The sequence below is a fragment of the Rhinatrema bivittatum genome, chromosome 14, assembly GCF_901001135.1.
Source record: "Rhinatrema bivittatum chromosome 14, aRhiBiv1.1, whole genome shotgun sequence".
In the NCBI taxonomy this organism is placed as follows: domain Eukaryota; kingdom Metazoa; phylum Chordata; class Amphibia; order Gymnophiona; family Rhinatrematidae; genus Rhinatrema; species Rhinatrema bivittatum.
Window position 1 is genome coordinate 8,495,947 of NC_042628.1, and position 18,343 is coordinate 8,514,289.

Sequence of the window (18,343 nt, forward strand, 5' to 3'; positions counted from 1 at the left end):
ATTTTTTCCAGGGACTCCATAGACATACAATATGTCCAAATTAAAATGTTTTTTGAAAGGTTTGTGGCTTTAAATTTTAAAAACTTGTAATTTTTCAGACTCTGATCGAAGTTACACAAAGCTGTAGACTTGGCCAGATTCTTATGTACTGTAATTCTCAAAATATCTGAATGTTTTCATGTAGGTAAAAAACTAAATAATGGAAAATGAACTTTTTTTATATTGAAAGTTTTTTATTGGACATCTGCACAGAAATAGTACAATAGCCTGAGCCAATAGCGAACAGCCATCCAAAAATTTTGTACAGTATATCCTCCAAGCCCACCCACCCCTTATGCCATGTAAAAGAAAGTGAAAAATAAAGGTGAAAGTAAATTCCCTTGAACAGAACAAGACACATTCAAACTCAAAACCAAATAAAATAAATTATACGTATGCATATTTTAGATGGAAGACTGCTCTGGTACCGTATCACAGCACATAGTAAGTACATAGAAAAGACTTTTCAGAAGAACTTTCCCAAACCTGGCTGAGTAAAGAACTAAGGTTACATTAGTGGGGATAAGACTCAGATTAATTACTATCCATCCCCTGGGAACCTCCCAAATAGCCCTAAAGGACTTTAAATAGTTATGGCGCAAAGCTGTGATATGGGATAAATGATATTTAAATGACATACTATATTTTGAAAAGAGGGAGTAGTAGAACTTTTCCATATCGGATCAATCTCACACCGAGTTGCTATAAAAATCTGTTGATATTTGGAAACGCCCACCACTGGTAGCCCCCAACCGTACATGATGAGCATCGAATGTGTTTTCGATCTCCAACATTGTGGATGTCCAATCAGTAATTTGATGCCAGCAAGGCACAATCAATGGACGTTTCCACCAAGCATGTATATAGGTGCCTATATTCCCCCAATTTCTCCAACACAGGTTGCTCACCGATGGATACATATGATGTAATTTTGATGGCGTGAGATGCCAACGAAACAACATCTTGTAGCAATTTTCTTGTAGACTAGCCGAGATCAAGCATTTGCTAGCGCTAGAATAAACGATGTCCCAATCCTCTGCACTCAGTTCTCCCCCTAAATCCAACTCCCAAGCCCATATATGTGAGAATTTATCGGCCGTACAATGACTAAGAATGTCATACACCTGAGACACTAGGACCTTTTAACTTATCTACCTGCTTGCAATAATTTTGATAAAGGGATTCATCCCGTCTTATTGCCAAAACTTTCTGTTGTGCAAGTAAAAAATGTCTGACCTGAGCATATTCCAAGAAGTTCAAGGTTACCCTAGGATAGCAGTTGACAACATCATAACCTTACCGCCTTGCAGCAAGCAACCAATTCTTGCTATCCCATGTATTTTCCAATCCTCAAATGATTTAAAAGGCTTGCATATGGGGAAAGCCGTATTATGGAAAAGATCTGATAAAAATAAGAAGTACCACCCACGACCCTATGTTTCCGCTGTGAGCAGACTCGTAGTGTTGTGGTCAGGGATACAGGTAAGTTTTGTAGAGGACACCAAGTGGAACGAGGTTGCCATAGTAGTGCCGATAGAGGCATTGACCCCACCATACTCTGTTTTACCTCCACAGACCTATGAAAGTCAATAAGGGCTCTTAGTTGCAATGTTGCACAATACCATAAAAGATTTCGTATGCCCAGTCTGCCCCTTTTTGTGGGTTGAAATAAGATTGTCCGAGCTACCCGAGGTGGACACCTCTTCCAAATAAAATAAAAACTTTTCTTTTGCCACAAGCACAAAAGTGCTGCCAATAAGAAAATGGGGAGAGTCAGGCAAAGCGTTCTCTGTTCCACCTGTCCAAGCCTCCAGTAATGGATTGTAATGCAAACAAAATAAGTCCTCCTCATTCGAGCCTAAATACGTCAAGGAGGGATTAGCCCAGTGGAAAGGGAATTTTTGACTGAGTCTGAATAGAGGAGCTTCATCCAGATTAACATTCAAGAGTTCATATTTTTCCAGATTAACTTTGAACCCAGAGACTTTGCTAAAGCATTGCAGTTTGTTCCTAACCCCAGATAGTGACAAGGATGGCTCTGATGTAGTGAAAAGAATATCAGCAAATAATTACATTTTAAAACTGTTGATTACCAACCTGAACACCCCTAATTTGATCGGAAAGCCTAACTTGAATGATGAAGGGCTCTAGAAAGAGTAAATAGCAAAGGGGATAAAGGGCAGCTTTGTCTAGTTCCACGGCCTATTGCAAAACAGTCCCCGTATCCACCATTCACATTTACTCTGGCTTCTGGGGAATCGTATAATTTTTCAACCCAATGTAGGAAGACAGAACGAAACTGCATTTTCCATAAGGTTTTAAATAAAACGGACCAGTGCACCATGTCAAACGCATTCTCAGCATCATTAGACAGTAATGCTGTTGGTACTTTCTCTTGATGGACCCACCATAACAAATCAACAATCTTTCACACAGTATCTGCTGCCAAACGGTGTGGAATAAAACCCACTTGATCATAGTGCACTAGTTGGGGCAGAACTTTGGCTAGGATTTTGAGATTCAGATTGATGAAAGAGATCAGATGGTACGAGCCACAGAGGGCAGGATCTCTGCCAGGCTTTGCAAGGACAAAAATGCCTGCTACATTGGTTAGCTGCGAGTGTACCTCCATCCCTCAAAGAATTGAACATGTCTGTGAAAGGTGCAACTAAGACATGGGAGAACCATCTATAGTAATCACTAGACAACCCATCCAGTCCTGGTGGGCTACCCGCTTTCAGGGTCTTAAAGACCTGCAGTACCTCAGGTGTACTAATTGGGCGGTCAAGAAAACTTTGTTGTTCAGGAGTTAGACAAGGGAGTGGTATAGGGAGGAGGTAATCATCTATAGCAGTATCTAAGATAGATTGAACCACACTATAAAGGGAATTATAGAACTGAGTAAAGCAATTTTGAATATCTGCTGATTTAGTGACCACTAGGCCCTGTGTGTTTTTAACTTTGGTAATGGAGTTCTGAAATTGCATAGCCTTTAAATGTCTTGCCAAATAATGCCCAGCCTTATTTCCCCCTTCAAAGTATTCTTGTTTAATTCAAGCTTATAAGCGACACTGGCATCATTCAACGATTGTAGTTCTGTATGGGTAGAAGATAATTTACAGAATACAGACTTGGACTGTCCGCATGTGCTCCTGAGATTACCGCGTCACCTCTGCTAAAAGTTGAGTGTTTTTAATCTCTTACCTTTTTGCAATGCGTGGCATAAGATATATTAAAAGACCCCTTGCAACTGCTTTAGAGCATTCCCACATCACAGATTTAGATGTTGGGGGTAAGAGAATGTATTTGAAAATGTTCCCCGCAACCGCTGGCCCATAATTTCATCAAATATAGTCATCTTTCAATAACGATTCGTTAAGGCGCCAGAATCGTTGACCACAATCCAAGTCAGTGAATGAAACATCTAACCAAAGAGGCGCATGGTTGGACCGGTAATGCTTCCCATGTCTGCACCGGTCACCCGGTTTGGTAATAATTTATCAACAGGGAAGTAATCAATATGGGAGCATGTCCCATGGGGAGAGGAGAAAAGTGTAAGCACGGGAGCGAGGATGTCTCTGTTTCCAGATATCTCCCACATTCCAGTGAGAAATCAAGGGACTGAGCATTTTCCTCACCCCGTGTAGCTAAGAGCAAATCTGTTGCATGTTATCTAATTCTGGACTTTTGGTGAGAATAAAGTTGTTTCCCCCCCTGCGTGATCAGCAATCCTTCCATATGAGAAAGTAATACTTCATGTAACATTTTAAGGAAGGATGCTTGATCTGAATTAGGGCAGTATATGTTTACTAAAGTCAAGATATCACTACCCACTCTAAGTTTTAATAAAAGATATCTACCCCTTGGCTCTGAAAGTTGGAAAAGGATCTCATGAGTAAGGGAATGTGAAATCAGAATCGCTGCACCTGAGTATAATGGGGCTAGCTGCAAAAAATTGCTGGGGATAATCTTTATGAAAGAGAAGATGTTAATACTCTTTCCGTAAATGAGTTTCTTGAAGAAAAGCAATAGCAGCTTTATGGCGTGTGAGTTCTGCAAATACATTTGGCATTTCCGAAACACATTAAGACCTTTCACATTTAAGGATAAGGTCCTGACCGCCATGGTAATTCGCTAAGGCTAAGAAATAAAGCCTTATGTACTGCACCCTGGTAACCTAAGAAAGTAATACAGACAGCCCTCTCCAACAATCTAGATATAAAAAAGCAAATCAAATATAAATCCCCTTCCAAGAAATTCCCAAAACTCTGTATTTGATCCACAAACCAACTCCTGGGGGGGGGGCATAAGTGATCAACCAACATGGGAAAGATAGCTGAGCTCCCCCTCTCCCGACCATTCAAACATAACATTATGCAAAAACCAACCAGCACTGTGTTCAGACATCTAAACATGAACTCTGCATTCTAAACGCTGCTCAGTAAACTGAGTGCGCATGAGACTGAACGCCAAAAGACAGAAACCCTAAGCAGGAACAACTTAGACTCAAAAGTAGTCCAAATAACCCACAAAAATGAAAAGTCTGTATAGTCCATCAACCCTGCTCAGACGGTCTGCGAAGTCTCCATCATGCTGCCATTTTGGGTAGGGATCTAACTTTGTCGCTTTGGCCGCCATCTTAGGAGCAGTAAAATTGAAAGAGAGATGAACTTGCTTGAATGCAAGCACTGCTTCCATCACATTTTTCACTCGATATGTAGCATCTGGAGCGATTCTCATTGTCTTCCAACTTCTCTGCTAGAGTTGCTGTTTCATTTAAGATAATCTGCTGTGCCGAGAGATTGTTTATGGCGACAGCATGCCCTTCAACTCTGGTATCGATTTCATCTTTGTGGTTACCCAAGTCCGCTAAGTCCTCCCTAACTTTGGAGAGTGACCCAAGCAGCTCTTTTAGTTTTTATGCTGCTTTAAGTCTAACCTGATTTCCAAAAACCACCATGGAGTTCATCTCTGGTCGGGAGATCCATAAGTTCAGAAGCGGGCAGGAGTGCTGACACTGGGCCTTCAGGGGGGACCACGCTTTTAGGCCCGGAAAGGTCGGCAGCTTGTCTGCTATATGAAAACTGCTTTAAATTGGCAGTTTTGCAATTGGCCGCTGTCCGGAGAATATCACCAAGAACTAGAAAAATGCAAGCTTGTGATATGGGAATCGTCTGAGAAATGCGATCGGGGTTGCAGAGCTCTGCACTTAAGCAGCCATCTTGGTTGATCGCTGAAGAGTGCCTCCCCCCAGAAAATGAACTTCTGTATTTTTACATTAGAGTGCTCATGGCATTTTAATTCAAGTAGTAGATACTTTTCTGTAAAGTTATTGCTATAACATTTAATGAATTTGAGTTTAGAGCACAATTTAGGGGACAGTCAGGGGAGAATGATAGATGCAGTGTACTTGGATTTCAGGAAGGCCTTTGACATGGTTCCTCATAGGGGACTTATAAACAAAGGTATAGGCCCTAAAGTGACTGACTGGGTTAGAAACTGGTTGAGTGGTAGACGACAAAGGGTAATGCTAAATGGAGTTCAGTCTGAGGAGTAGGTATGCCGCAGGGATCAGTCCTTGTACCTATATGTGGAAGGGCTGTCAGATACCAAAATCCACAACAGGGTAGATACGCAGGAAGATGAGGAAAACCTGAAGAGGGCTTCAGAAATGGTCGTGGAGTCGGCAGCTAAGATTTAATGCTGTAAAATGCAGGGTCATGCATTTGGACTGCAAAAGCCCCAGGGTCCCTTGTAGGGGGTAAAATTCTTCTATGCACAGATCAAGCGCGGCATCTGGGGGTGATTGTATCTGATCTCAAGGTGGATAAGATGACAGCAAAAGTCAGAAAGATGCTTGGGTGCAAAGGGAGAAGAAAGGTCAGCAGAAAAAGGTTTTGTTATGCTTTACTGTAATCCACTGGGATTGGTGGATCCTCGGAATAGAAACTGTGACAATAAATAAATAAATAAAGGTGATATTGCCTCCATATAAATCCCTGATGAGACCTCACTTGGAATGCTGTGTATAATTTTGGAGATCGCACCTTCAAAAGGATATAAATGGGATGGAATCGGTCCAAAAGATGGCAACTAAAATAGTCAGTAGTCTTCATTGTAAAGCGTATGGGGACAGACTTGAAGATCTAAACGTGTATACTGTAGAGGATAGGGGAGATATAGTATAATCAGTACCCCTTCCCCCCCAGTGATGTCCAGTTCCCCCCTCTCTCTCGCACAGGTTCCCTCCATTTGTCTTACACACACACGTGCAGTCTGCCCCGGTTGTCAGCCAGGAGGTCAGCGGCGGAAGAGGAAGGCTGTCGGGCCGCAAGTGGGATGGGCTGTCCTGGCTGTCACCGGGGGCAGACTGCACCCCCCTTAGTACGCCACTGAGTATAATGGGAGATATTTAAATACCTCCAAGGTATCAATGCACAGAAGACAAGCCTCTTTCAACAGAAATGAGGCTCTGGAACGAGGGATCCATAGGATGAGAGTGAAAGGGGGTAAATATTTCTTTAGAGAGGGTAGTGGATGCATTCCCCTAGTGGAGGTGGTGGAGACAAGAACAGTATCTGAATTCAAGGAAGCATTGGGTAAATGTGGGGATCTCTGCAGGAGTGGTAGGGATGGCTGTATGGTCATTTTCTGCTGTCGTGCTGGAGCTGGAGTGTACTAACATGGCCTGACAGCTTGCTCTTCCAGTTGGAGCTGACCTCTCCTGGGTAATGACATCACAAGCCTTCATTCAGCACTACCTGGAAGTTTTCACCTACTTTATAACCTACTTCCTAGCTGAACCACTGGTGTGTGATAGTCCTGGGGTCAGTGGCAACAGATCTCGGCTCCATCCAGACCTCCATACACATGCACGCTGAGTCTGGCATAAGTGATAGCTGAGATTTTCTCCCCGCTTCTACTGGAGCAGCAGCTTGGGAATTCAGCTCGAGTCTTCCACACGATCGTGCACAGCACTTCTTCTGAGGCACTGGCCTGCACTAAAGTTTCTGATTTTAAATGCAACTTAATAGATGGAAGTGTTTGAATTTTTAATGTGGTGTTTGCTCTGAATAAAGCAAAGAGAAACGTGCAGTACCATAAGAGTTTTAATTTTTTCCCTTTTGTCATGTGCAATCTTTAGATATGTTGGCAAAACTGATTCTCTCACCATTAGTGTGTGGAACCACAAGAAGATTCACAAAAAACAGGGAGCTGGCTTCCTGGGATGTGTGCGACTCCTCTCCAATGCCATCAGCAGGCTGAAAGACACTGGATGTAAGTCTGGTTTTTTTTTTCTTGTGCTTCAGTGGTTTAATTTAGGAATTTGTCACTAGTGCCAGAAATGCTGACTAGTAAAGTTTGCCTCGTCTTTCATTTTAGGCATTGCTTTACATTAAGATGCATTAAGCACCTTTAGTGTTATGACCTCCTAAATACTGACGGTGCAAAAGCTATAAACTGCTGAGAGTGTAAGCTGTCAGTTTTGGACATGTTCATTGTATAACTCCTCTGCTTGTGTGTAACCTGGCAGGGCCACAATAGAAACAGATTGTATATGCCCTGTGTTAGTAACGGAGCTGCTTTTTCTTGGAGAGTTCGAGACATTACTGAGGGTTTTTAATGCTATTGTATATTTTTTGGAGCTTTTATAAAATATGCTGCGGTTGCCATGTTGGATGCATAATAATAAAGGTCAACAACCTTTTCACTAGTCTAACTTTGGAAAGCTGCGTTCCCATCACACAAAGCTGCACCGATCTGATGAAGGGCAGAGAACTCGGAAGCTCCTCAGAAATGCATTAAGTTAATGGAATGGAAAAGGATTCCCTGCAGAGTATTTCTTACACTTATTTGTAGAGCTTTTAAGGTGAATTTTAAAAGCCCGACGTGTGCGTTTATATGAAATAGCCGTGTCCCTGGGTGCGGGCCGACGAATGCCCGCATGTGCGCCTGCACGCTGGTTTGAAACGGACTCTTAATGTGCAGTTAAGATACTTTTGTATATTTGTGAACTACTCTGATTTTTCTTTTAATTCTATTGCCCCTCCTGCCCTCCCCCCAAAAAAAAAGAGTAAATGAAGGTCTTTAAAGTGAAAAGTAGTCTCTTTGTAAGTTGGGGAGTGTAAGTTGGCCAAGTTGAAGTGTCGGACAAAAAAAAAGTGAAAGAGAAAAGAAAGCTTTACAAAGAATGTGTCCCTTTTCAAAGGCAAAGAGGGAGACCTTTCATTTTTTTCTATCTGATTTTAAATTGACATGGTTGCGGGGTTTGAATGCATTATGAGAATATTTGTATTGACAGCTTGCTCTACAATATCAGATTTTATTTCTAATATGATCATTATTTACAGACCAGCGTTTGGACCTATGCAAATTAAATCCTACGGATAGTGATGCCGTGCGAGGCCAAATAGTGGGTAAGAACTTTTTTTTTTTTGTACTTATAAAAGAATTTGACGCACAAAGTACTGATTATTGTACTTTGAGCATCACACTCCTTAAGCTAAGAGAGCCTGATGTGTTATGGGCAGAAGATAGTGAGATTTACACTGACTTTACTAGCAGGCCGATTCAGTAAAAACGCGGGAGAGCGGACGAACGCCCGCTCTCCCGGCGCGCGCGATACAGTATGCAAATGAGGTGGTGCAGTAGAAACGGGCAAAAGGAGGCGCCAGGGACACCAGCATGTCCATAGCGCCTCCTTTTAGCCCTGAGCGGCGGCTGTCAGCGGGTTTGACAGCCGACGCTCAATTTTGCCGGCATCTGTTCTTGAGCCCACTGACAGCTACGGGCTCGGAAACCGGACGCCGGCAAAATTGAGCGTCCGGTTTTTGGCCCTACAGTCGCCGGCCCGTTTAAAAATTTTTTTTTTTACTTTTTTTCTACCCTTCGGGACCTCCAACTTAATATCGCCATGATATTAAGTCGGAGGGTGCACAGAAAAGCAGTTTTTACTGCTTTTCTGTGCACTTTCCCGGTGCCGGAAGAAATTAGCGCCTACCTTTGGGTAGGCGCTAATTTCTTAAAGTAAAATGTGCGGCTTGGCTGCTCATTTTACTTTCTGTATCGCAGGGAATACCTAATAGGGCTGTCAACATGCATTTGCATGTTGAGGGCGCCATTAGGTGCCGCAGGTTGGACGCGCGTTTTCCGCCCCTTACTGAATAAGGGGTAAGGGAAAACGGGCGTCCAAGAGCAGGTTAACAGTGCGCTCCATCGGCCTGTAAATGTTTCAAGCTAGTGCTTGGGAAGAATGTAATAAAAAATGTAAATGCTGGGAACCTGGTAGACTGGTCCCCCTGCTGCTAACCGGGCGATTGCAGCAGCTCAGTCCTCATTCCTCTACCCTGTCACTTTAAGCAGTTGGCATTGTAGAAAATATTGCATAATTTGAGGTTTATTGCCACTTTTACGGATAATGTAGCCATTGGTAAGACCATCCTTGTTGACTACATCCCTCTAGTATGAAGCTGGCTGAGGCCATAGCTTGATTTATATCAGATGAAAGGAAGAACTTGATTGAAAGCATAACATTTGGCGTCTTAGACAATGAGCGCTCTGCAGTAATAAAACTCATCCAGAAATTCTTAATGCTTAGTTTAATAATAAAGTATGTCAGAAACCATTAGTCATTACTTTAAATAAAAACATATGTGCAATATATTAATTTTAGGACTCTTGACCAGCACTTTAAGTAAGAGGCACTAAAAATGTCCTGCATCTCTGTAAACACTTCTGTGAATCACAAGGCAAAATAGTTCTTCAGAATCTTGTGGGCGCTATAGTTCCCTTAATGCAAAGAAAACCATGTAAGGAAAGAAAGACGCGTGCTGATAGCAGAGGGAAATAATACTGAGAAAGTATGTTCTCGTTTGCCAATGTAGGAGACGCGTGTTTCATGTTTTGGGATGCTAAAAGATGTCCCTAATGGTGACATCCAGGGCAGATTTACCTTGTCAAACGACAAATGCTATCTGCTGTATATATTCTTGATTCTCCAATTGTTACTGGTATTTAAGGGAGAGAGGAGAGCATAGGATGTATCTACATTTCCAGTGGAAGGAAAATAATCCAATTTAACTCCCTTTTTCTTGGCATGTTGCTTATTCTAGTGATGTATAACAATTTATGTAATTGGAGATTTCCCTTTCTCTTTTAGTCAGTTTACAGACACGGGACAGGATAGGCACAGGAGGTTCTGTTGTCGATTGTAGAGGACTGTTAGAGAATGAAGGGTATGTTTTCCAAGTCAACTGACATTCTTACTATGTTCCATACATATGAATGAAAAATAACCTTTTTTTTTTTTTTTTAAATTTACTAGAATATTCTCAGATGAACATAAATCAAGCTATTTAAAATACAGGGAAAATGGTTAAGCTCAGTAGCTGTGACTTCCTCCTAAACATTTGTAATGCAGATAATATATTTTGAAATTATCCAGAAAAATGCCTTGAGATGTAGTTGCATCTGTTGCTGATCTTTCAGACCGGTGTTTGAAGATTCGGGACCCGGAAGGCCCCTTAGCTGCTTCATGGAGGAACCGGCACCTTACACAGATGGCCCGGGAGCAGCCGCAGGGGGGAACTGTAGGTTTTTGGAATCGCCTACTCAGGAGCAAAGGCTTCTGGCCCATAGACTTCGAAATCCTGAGGTCAGAGGACATGCTCAGACTCCGCAGAACCGACCATATGGTCATCAGTCACCTGACCTTCCGGAAGGCTACGGTAGGAGGCATTGTGAAAAGATTTTCAGGCCCATGTCTCATGGTAAAATCATTTTTCTTTTCTTTTTTGGGATAATTTCCTTATAGGTACTTTTCAGTTCGTATAACATTTTGAAAAATTGCAGAAGTTGTCATTGAGTAGATAGTGTTTCATGAGAGGTCCTGGTACGTGAATTTGATCTTGAACAAATCAGTTTAGTTGTGATGTGTAGCTGAAAAAACGTTGTTCATCTTAATCTGGCTTTCCTGGTTGCCACATGTATTTCTCACTTCTGGATATTTCTGGAGATGTGAGAAATACATGTGAAAACCTTCATTTTGTTTTGACTCTCTAGGGAGGTCAGAAAAGATCCTTAGGCTTGCCTTTTTCTTAAAGTTTCTTTGCTGAAGTTTTGAAGTACATAGCATGTGCTTGTTAAGTCTGCACTAATTATTGGTCTCTCTTATGTTTAGAACAAAGGACGACTGTACAGGGACAGGTTTACTTTTTGCACACACAGACTGGAGTTAGCACGTGGCATGACCCCAGGATACCAAGGTAATGTATTTTCATAAAGATTTCTTGTAGCTTTTTTTTTCCCAGCTCCTTACTACACACTGAGTAGAGATGGTATGTAAAATGCAGCATAGAAATAGAATCTGGTTCTGGAGAGAGAGAGTGTGTAAATATCTACAGATGGTTCCCTGTATGTACCCAGATCAGGCCAGACTCCTGAGAAACCTTTTACAGCTACCGGCACATAACCTGGTGTAGCACCTGCAGTCCCTCAGTATTTCTCTGTCTCCAGCAGATGGAGGAGGTGCAAAACCTTCAGTTCTGAACCTAAAAAAAAAAGAGAGAGAGAGAGTGTGTAAATATCTACAGATGGTTCCCTGTATGTACCCAGATCAGGCCAGACTCCTGAGAAACCTTTTACAGCTACCGGCACATAACCTGGTGTAGCACCTGCAGTCCTTCAGTATTTCTCTGTCTCCAGCAGATGGAGGAGGTGCAAAACCTTCCGTTCTGAACCTAAAAAAAAAAAGAGAGAGAGTGTGTAAATATCTACAGATGGTTCCCTGTATGTACCCAGATCAGGCCAGACTCCTGAGAAACCTTTTACAGCTACCGGCACATAACCTGGTGTAGCATCTGCAGTCCCTCAGTATTTCTCTGTCTCCAGCAGATGGAGGAGGTGCAAAACCTTCAGTTCTGAACCTAAAAAAAAAAAGAGAGAGAGAGAGAGAGAGTGTGTAAATATCTACAGATGGTTCCCTGTATGTACCCAGATCAGTCCAGACTCCTGAGAAACCTTTTACAGCTACCGGCACATAACCTGGTGTAGCACCTGCAGTCCCTCAGTATTTCTCTGTCTCCAGCAGATGGAGGAGGTGCAAAACCTTCAGTTCTGAACCTAAAAAAAAAGAGAGAAGATTTCCCTCCTAAAAGATTGTCAGGTCCTGGTGGGTCAAATGAGTAGGGGTTGGGGTCCCTAAATTGCATCTTGTCTCGCACTGTCTGTGTACTGTGATCCATTTGGCTCCTCTCTCTATTGTGACAATGTCTGGTCTGTCTAATGATGATGTGTAAGTACCGATTGCTGGCCTTGCTTTATTTAGTGTTGGACTGATTAGTTATGTCAATTGGCACGGTGCAATAACTTACCTTGCTCATCTTCCCTTGACAGAGACCTTAATAGTGTGAATTGTGATGACCTGGGACCTTTGCCACCAGGTTGGGAAGTCAGAAGCACAGTGTCTGGGAGAATATATTTTGTAGATCACAATAACAGAACAACCCAGTTCACAGACCCAAGATTGCATCACATAATGAAGTAAGAACTTTTTTTTGGTGCTGCCATATAATTTCTACATTTCATGCTGTGTTTTTAGGATGGTTTTCCAAACTTTTACCAATTTTGTTTTTCAAATGAGCAATTAGACATTTTTATGCTGTGAATCATGCTAAATTGGAGCCTGTGTGATTTCAGAGGCTATTCTAAATAAGCTAAACAGTTTTTTTCTATAGAGCTCTTTTGCTGCCTGTCATATGCTGCTATTTATAGTGGCATGCAGCACAATCAGGAAGAATAAGTAGCACTATGACTCCAGCCAATCAGATGTATTTTTATATCTGATGAGAATGCAGAGATCTTGATGTGTTCAGCATTTTAAAAGCAGAAAAGAGTACTGCACCACAGAGAATAAATATTGCCTTTTAAATCCCTCACTGTATGTCTTTATTGTAAAACTTGTAGACATTTTTAGCATTTTGCAAGTAAAAGGCGTGAAGGAAGGTGGTAATGGTAGAAATATGAAGGTTATAAGTTTTCATATGCAAGGTAAAACAAAGTGGAATTCTGATACTTTGTGATCAGTGGATACAATCATTGACATTTAAAAAAAAAAAATACTATTTTATTTTGTACGTAAAGCTGTGTGGTTGCCATGTTAATCCACTTGGAAATAAAGGTCAACGTGCAAGTTGTAGGTGAGACCTTTTCCATTTGTGTCCAGCCCTACAAATAGACATTGAGAAATGAGACTGGGAGAATGCCTGTGCACATTTCGCACAATGCAATCCCTGCTGGTGTAACCCAGTATATAGCAGCCATCATTGCTTGCTCAGTTTGCTCTGACTCAATGAACAGAGTTTAACTCCAAGCTAGTTACAAATGTGGTGGTCTTGAAAATACCCAGATCAGTCTAGACAAGTGGGTTTTGCAAGTGGCAGGAGGGAACGTCAGAGGACCTAGAGTGAGCCAGTCCCCTGGCTACTAAGGTGGCCCGCTGCCTCCAGGGACATCAGTTAGGGGTATCTAATCCCCTGGTCGCCCAGCTCAACCCGAGGGATGGCCCACAAAGGATCCTAGCACCTCAGGAAGCTGATCCAAAACTTCTCCCAATCTCCTAATTTGACTTTCAGTCAGAACTGCAGGTTTGCAACTCTACCATCTGCTGGAGACAGAAATACTGAGGTGGCGCGCTCCTTTATGTAGCAGAGCCTCAAAGTTTTTGTTCTCTGCCTCCATCTGCTGGTAGGGATGCAAAACACACTTGTCTGGACTGATCTATGGTATTCCAGAAATGAAAATTAGCAGGTAAGGACCAATTTTCCTTTAGTCTAATAAAAATACATCACCTACAAATTGTTTGACTTTCCTCAATATATTTAAACACTACTCACAGAAATCTTATCTGTTTGTAAATCAGAAGCATTGAGCTTACAATTGAGTAAATTGTAAGTCCAGCTGACTGCTAGTGCAGTGGAACAAACCATTTCTTGAGCACTGACATTGTAGTTTGTATTTGTTATATGCTCAAAACATAGAATTTGTGGGCAGATAAGGGCCTCATAATCCATCCAATATGCTCATTTGTTCCCTACCTTGCTGCCTCAGATCCATCTCCTGTGTGTGATCATTTCCCTTCCTTGTCTTACCACTAAGGATCTGAGGCAGCAAGGTAGGATTCAGCTCGTAACACCTCCACTGGAAGTCTGTACTAGGTGTCTGTTACCCTCTATGCGAAAAGATAGTTCTCCATCAAGCAGGGCTAAATTAGTCATGACCTGTGGGTGATGTTATCGGACAGCACCAAACAGACCCTTCTCTCTAAGCTGCTAAGCATGTGGAAGAATTGCTGCACAGCATTGCATTGAGACCTCCTCAGTCTTTTTGCCCAAGCTTCAGCACAAACATATGTACCCTATCTCTCTGAAAGTTTTTTTTTTTTTTTTTCTTTTAATCATGTCTTTCACATAAGAACATAAGAAATTGCCATGCTGGGTCAGACCAAGGGTCCATCAAGCCCAGCATCCTGTTTCCAACAGAGGCCGAACCTGGCAATTACCCAATCACTAAGAAGATCCCATGCTACTGATGCAATTAATAGCAGTGGCTATTCCCTTACGGGCCGATTCAGTAAAAACGCGGGAGAGCGGATGAACGCCCACTCTCCAGGCGCGCGCACCGGCCACTTGCCGGTGCGCGCGATTCAGTATGTAAATTAGGTGGTGCGGTAGAAACGGGCAAAAGGAGGCACTAGGGATACTAGCGCGTCCCTAGCGCCTCCTTTTGACCCGGAGCGGCGGCTGTCAGCGGGTTTGACAGCCGACGCTCAATTTTGCCGGCTTCGGTTCTCGAACCCGCTGTCAGACACGGGCTCGGAAACCGGACGCCGGCAAAATTGAGCGTCCGGTTTTTGGCCCAACAGCTGCCGGCCCAATTAAAATTTTTTTTTCTTTTCTTTTTTTTTTCTTTTTACAACCTTTCGGGACTTCCGACTTAATATCGCCATATTAAGTTGGAGGGTGCACAGAAAAGCAGTTTTTACTGCTTTTCTGTGCACTTTCCCGGTGCCGGCAGAAACTAGCTCCTACCTTTGGGTCGGCGCTAATTTCTGAAAGTAAAATGTGTGGCTTGGCTGCACATTTTACTTACTGTATCCCGCGGGCATACCTAATAGGGCCATCAACATGCATTTGCATGTTGAGGGCGCTATTAGGTGCCGCGGGTTGGATCCGCGTTTTCCTCCCCTTACTGAATTAAGGGGTAAGGGAAAACGCGCGTCCAAGGGCAGATTAACAGTACGCTCCATCGGAGCGCACTGTACTGTATCGGCCTGTAAGTAAACTTGATTAATAGCCGTTAATGGACTTCTCCTCCAAGAACTTATCCAAACGTTTTTTGAACCCAGCTGCACTAACTGCACTAACCACATCCTCTGGCAACAAATTCCAGAGTTTTATTGTGCGTTGAGTGAAAAAGAATTTTCTCCGATTAGTTTTAAATGTGCTACTTGCTAACTTCATAGAATGCCCCCTAGTCCTTCTATTATTTGAAAGTGTTAATAACTGATTCACATCTTCTTGTTCAAGACTTCTCATGATCTTAAAGACCTCTAACATATCCCTCCTCAGCCGTCTCTTCTCCAAGCTGAACAGCCCTAACCTCTTCAGCCTTTCCTCATAGGGGAGCTGTTCCATCCCCTTCATCATTTTGGTTGCCCTTCTCTGTACCTTCTCCATTGCAACTATAGCTTCCTTGGCACCCCCTCAAACAGCACTTTTCTGTCCATATAAAAAAAAAAATAAATTTTTTTTTGTTCAGTGTATCTGGATCCAAGAAGTGAGTGAGTGGTTTCAAAGACTGTATATGCGGCAGAGAGAGGTCCATTATTATGTCTGGATATGACTTCTGTTATAGCAGACCATAACCAGGCAAACGATCACTGTGACTGCATGTGTCCATGATCACAGAAATCCAGGGCCTGGGAAATGGAGGAACTGTGTCAGTGTGAGGAGCTGCAGTCAGTCCTCCTCCTGGAGCAGGGCCTCTTCATGCTGCAAAAAGCAGTTAAGAAGAAAAAGCACACTCTGGCATCCCCAACCCTGGCTGGTCCGAGGAGCAAAAGACCTGGCTTGGAACTGAATCTAGTATCTCTCCATGGCTGCATTGCCACCGAGCCACAAGGCCAGCCCTCAGAGTTCCCTTCTTCATTCTGTTCCTCCTGGCATGACTTCTGGGTTGCAGATTTTAATATCTCAAATAGGTGCCTTTTCCCTTTCAGCCCTTCCATAATGTCACTTATAAAGACGTTGCTGGGCCTAGCCCTGACCCTCATGGCACTCCACTGGTTACTTTCCCTTCTCTACGTCCATTCCCGGAGACTGACACGTCCGTATTGAGTATTAATCTGCTTATATTAGTTTGGAATTGGTGGTTGGTAATTATGCAGTAATGATAACCCCTCCTGAATAGGCCATCGTAGAGATCATCTTTGAATTGAAGGATTACCTATTATTGATACTATTTTGTCTATTCCAAGGTTTATAGAGTTATTCATGACTTGTCATCTCCATAAATATTCTGACCTGGTAAGGTCCACCATTTGTAAATAAACTGAAACTCATTTCTGTGCTTTAATGTCCTCTGTACAGGGGTATCACATAGTGGAACATGAGTCTTTGGGAAGCTGCTTTCTACCTATAATTGCATATTCATGAAAACATTAGAGACCAGAGAGGAAAAGGAGCTACAGAAAATACTCTGTGGAGAGATAGAAAGCACAACCTAGTAGCAAGTGTTTGGTTTTTTAAAGCGCCACTGGCAGAGTGAATACCAAAATGATTCATATGAAATGCTAGTCCTGGTGGAAATGCAGGCCACCGTGTAGCTGGGTTTGTCTTGCAGAATGCGATGGCTGCTAGGTCCGTCTGACAGGCTGCAAGTTCTGTATTAACTCGAAATATCATCTTGAAGTCCCTGCAGAAATGCAGGTGCTCCCTTAGCTGGATTGGGCAGACTTCCAGGAGACCTAGAATGCTGTCTAGTGATGGTAGCTCTTTGCGTCAGGCTGTGTTGATAGAAACAAAGTAGTATTTGGCTCTGTTTGGCAGCCGCAAGTACAAAAATAACAAGTGGAAATGCAGTTACCCATGTAGCCTCTATCAAGCTACAAAGAGGACCTATGAGGCCAGATGTTCAGCTAATAGTTGTGCTAGTACTGCTGTCTATTTAGATTATTATGAAGCTTTGTGCTGAAGAGAACTAACATTTCCTTTGCTCATATACCCAAGGTGGTGAAATAGAAATATGGAAGACAAAAGGACTGTCATGGATAGGGAGAGGTATCTTGTAGGAGTCACTCATTGTGACTGGCATCTGAGATTTATCTTTAGCAGTATGGACCGAATAACTGCAGGCAATAATAGGTAATAATACTGTTGTAGCTTCCTTATCTACTATTTGTGTTAAAACTTTGTAATACATGTTCTTCTCTAGTCATCAATCCCAGCTAAAGGAACCAAGCCAGTCTTTGCCAGTGCAGAATGAGGGATCGTTAGAGGATGAAGAGCTACCGGCACAGAGATATGAGAGAGACTTAGTACAAAAGCTCAAAGTACTAAGGCATGAGCTGTCTTTGCAACAACCACAAGCAGGGCATTGCCGCATTGAAGTGTCTCGAGAGGAAATCTTTGAGGTATTGTATATTTAAAAATTCTGTCTGTAAAGGGTTTTTTTTTTTTTAATTTATTTATAAAGAGCATTGAACTTTTTTTTTAGAATTTATGGAATCTGACTTTATTCAATAAACTAGGGGGCAGCTTTAGTTAGTTTCAGACTGTTTCTTGCCATCGTTTCCTTAACTACTTTCTAGTTCTTGTATCTTGGCCCAGTTGAGTAGAAATTGTTCCTGTTCATACCCCAGATCAGTCCAGACAAGCAGGTTATGCACCCTACCAGCAGATGGAGGCAGAGAATAAAAACTTTTCAGGCACTGCTACATACCCGAGAGTGCTGACTGCAGACCCTCAGAATTGACCTGTACCCAATCCAAAGTAGAGGCAGATTTCCAACTTCAGGCAAATAGAATATGTGGAATTATTTGGAAAGACATAGAGAACAAAACTGAGAATATAATAACGCCTTTGTATAGATCCATGGAATGACTACATCTTGAGTATTATGTTCAGTTCTGGGGACATCATCTCAATAAAAAAAACATAGCATACATAGAAAAGGTACAAAGAAGGGTAACGAAAATGATAGAGGATGGAAAGTCTCCCTTTTGGAGAGAGATTAAACAGATTGGGAC

The 18,343-nt window shown here is 42.4% G+C and overlaps 1 protein-coding gene across 1 annotated transcript in view; it reads left to right on the plus strand.

Moving 5' to 3' along the window:
* SMURF1 (SMAD specific E3 ubiquitin protein ligase 1) overlaps window positions 1-18,343 on the plus strand; it is an 89,351-nt gene that overhangs the window by 42,842 nt on the left and 28,166 nt on the right. The window contains exons 4-10 of the mRNA XM_029577604.1: window positions 7,184-7,317; window positions 8,391-8,456; window positions 10,199-10,274; window positions 10,528-10,766; window positions 11,219-11,303; window positions 12,433-12,579; window positions 17,530-17,728. Of these exons, the coding sequence (XP_029433464.1) occupies window positions 7,184-7,317; window positions 8,391-8,456; window positions 10,199-10,274; window positions 10,528-10,766; window positions 11,219-11,303; window positions 12,433-12,579; window positions 17,530-17,728 (946 nt within the window). The remainder of the gene's footprint in view (window positions 1-7,183; window positions 7,318-8,390; window positions 8,457-10,198; window positions 10,275-10,527; window positions 10,767-11,218; window positions 11,304-12,432; window positions 12,580-17,529; window positions 17,729-18,343) is intronic.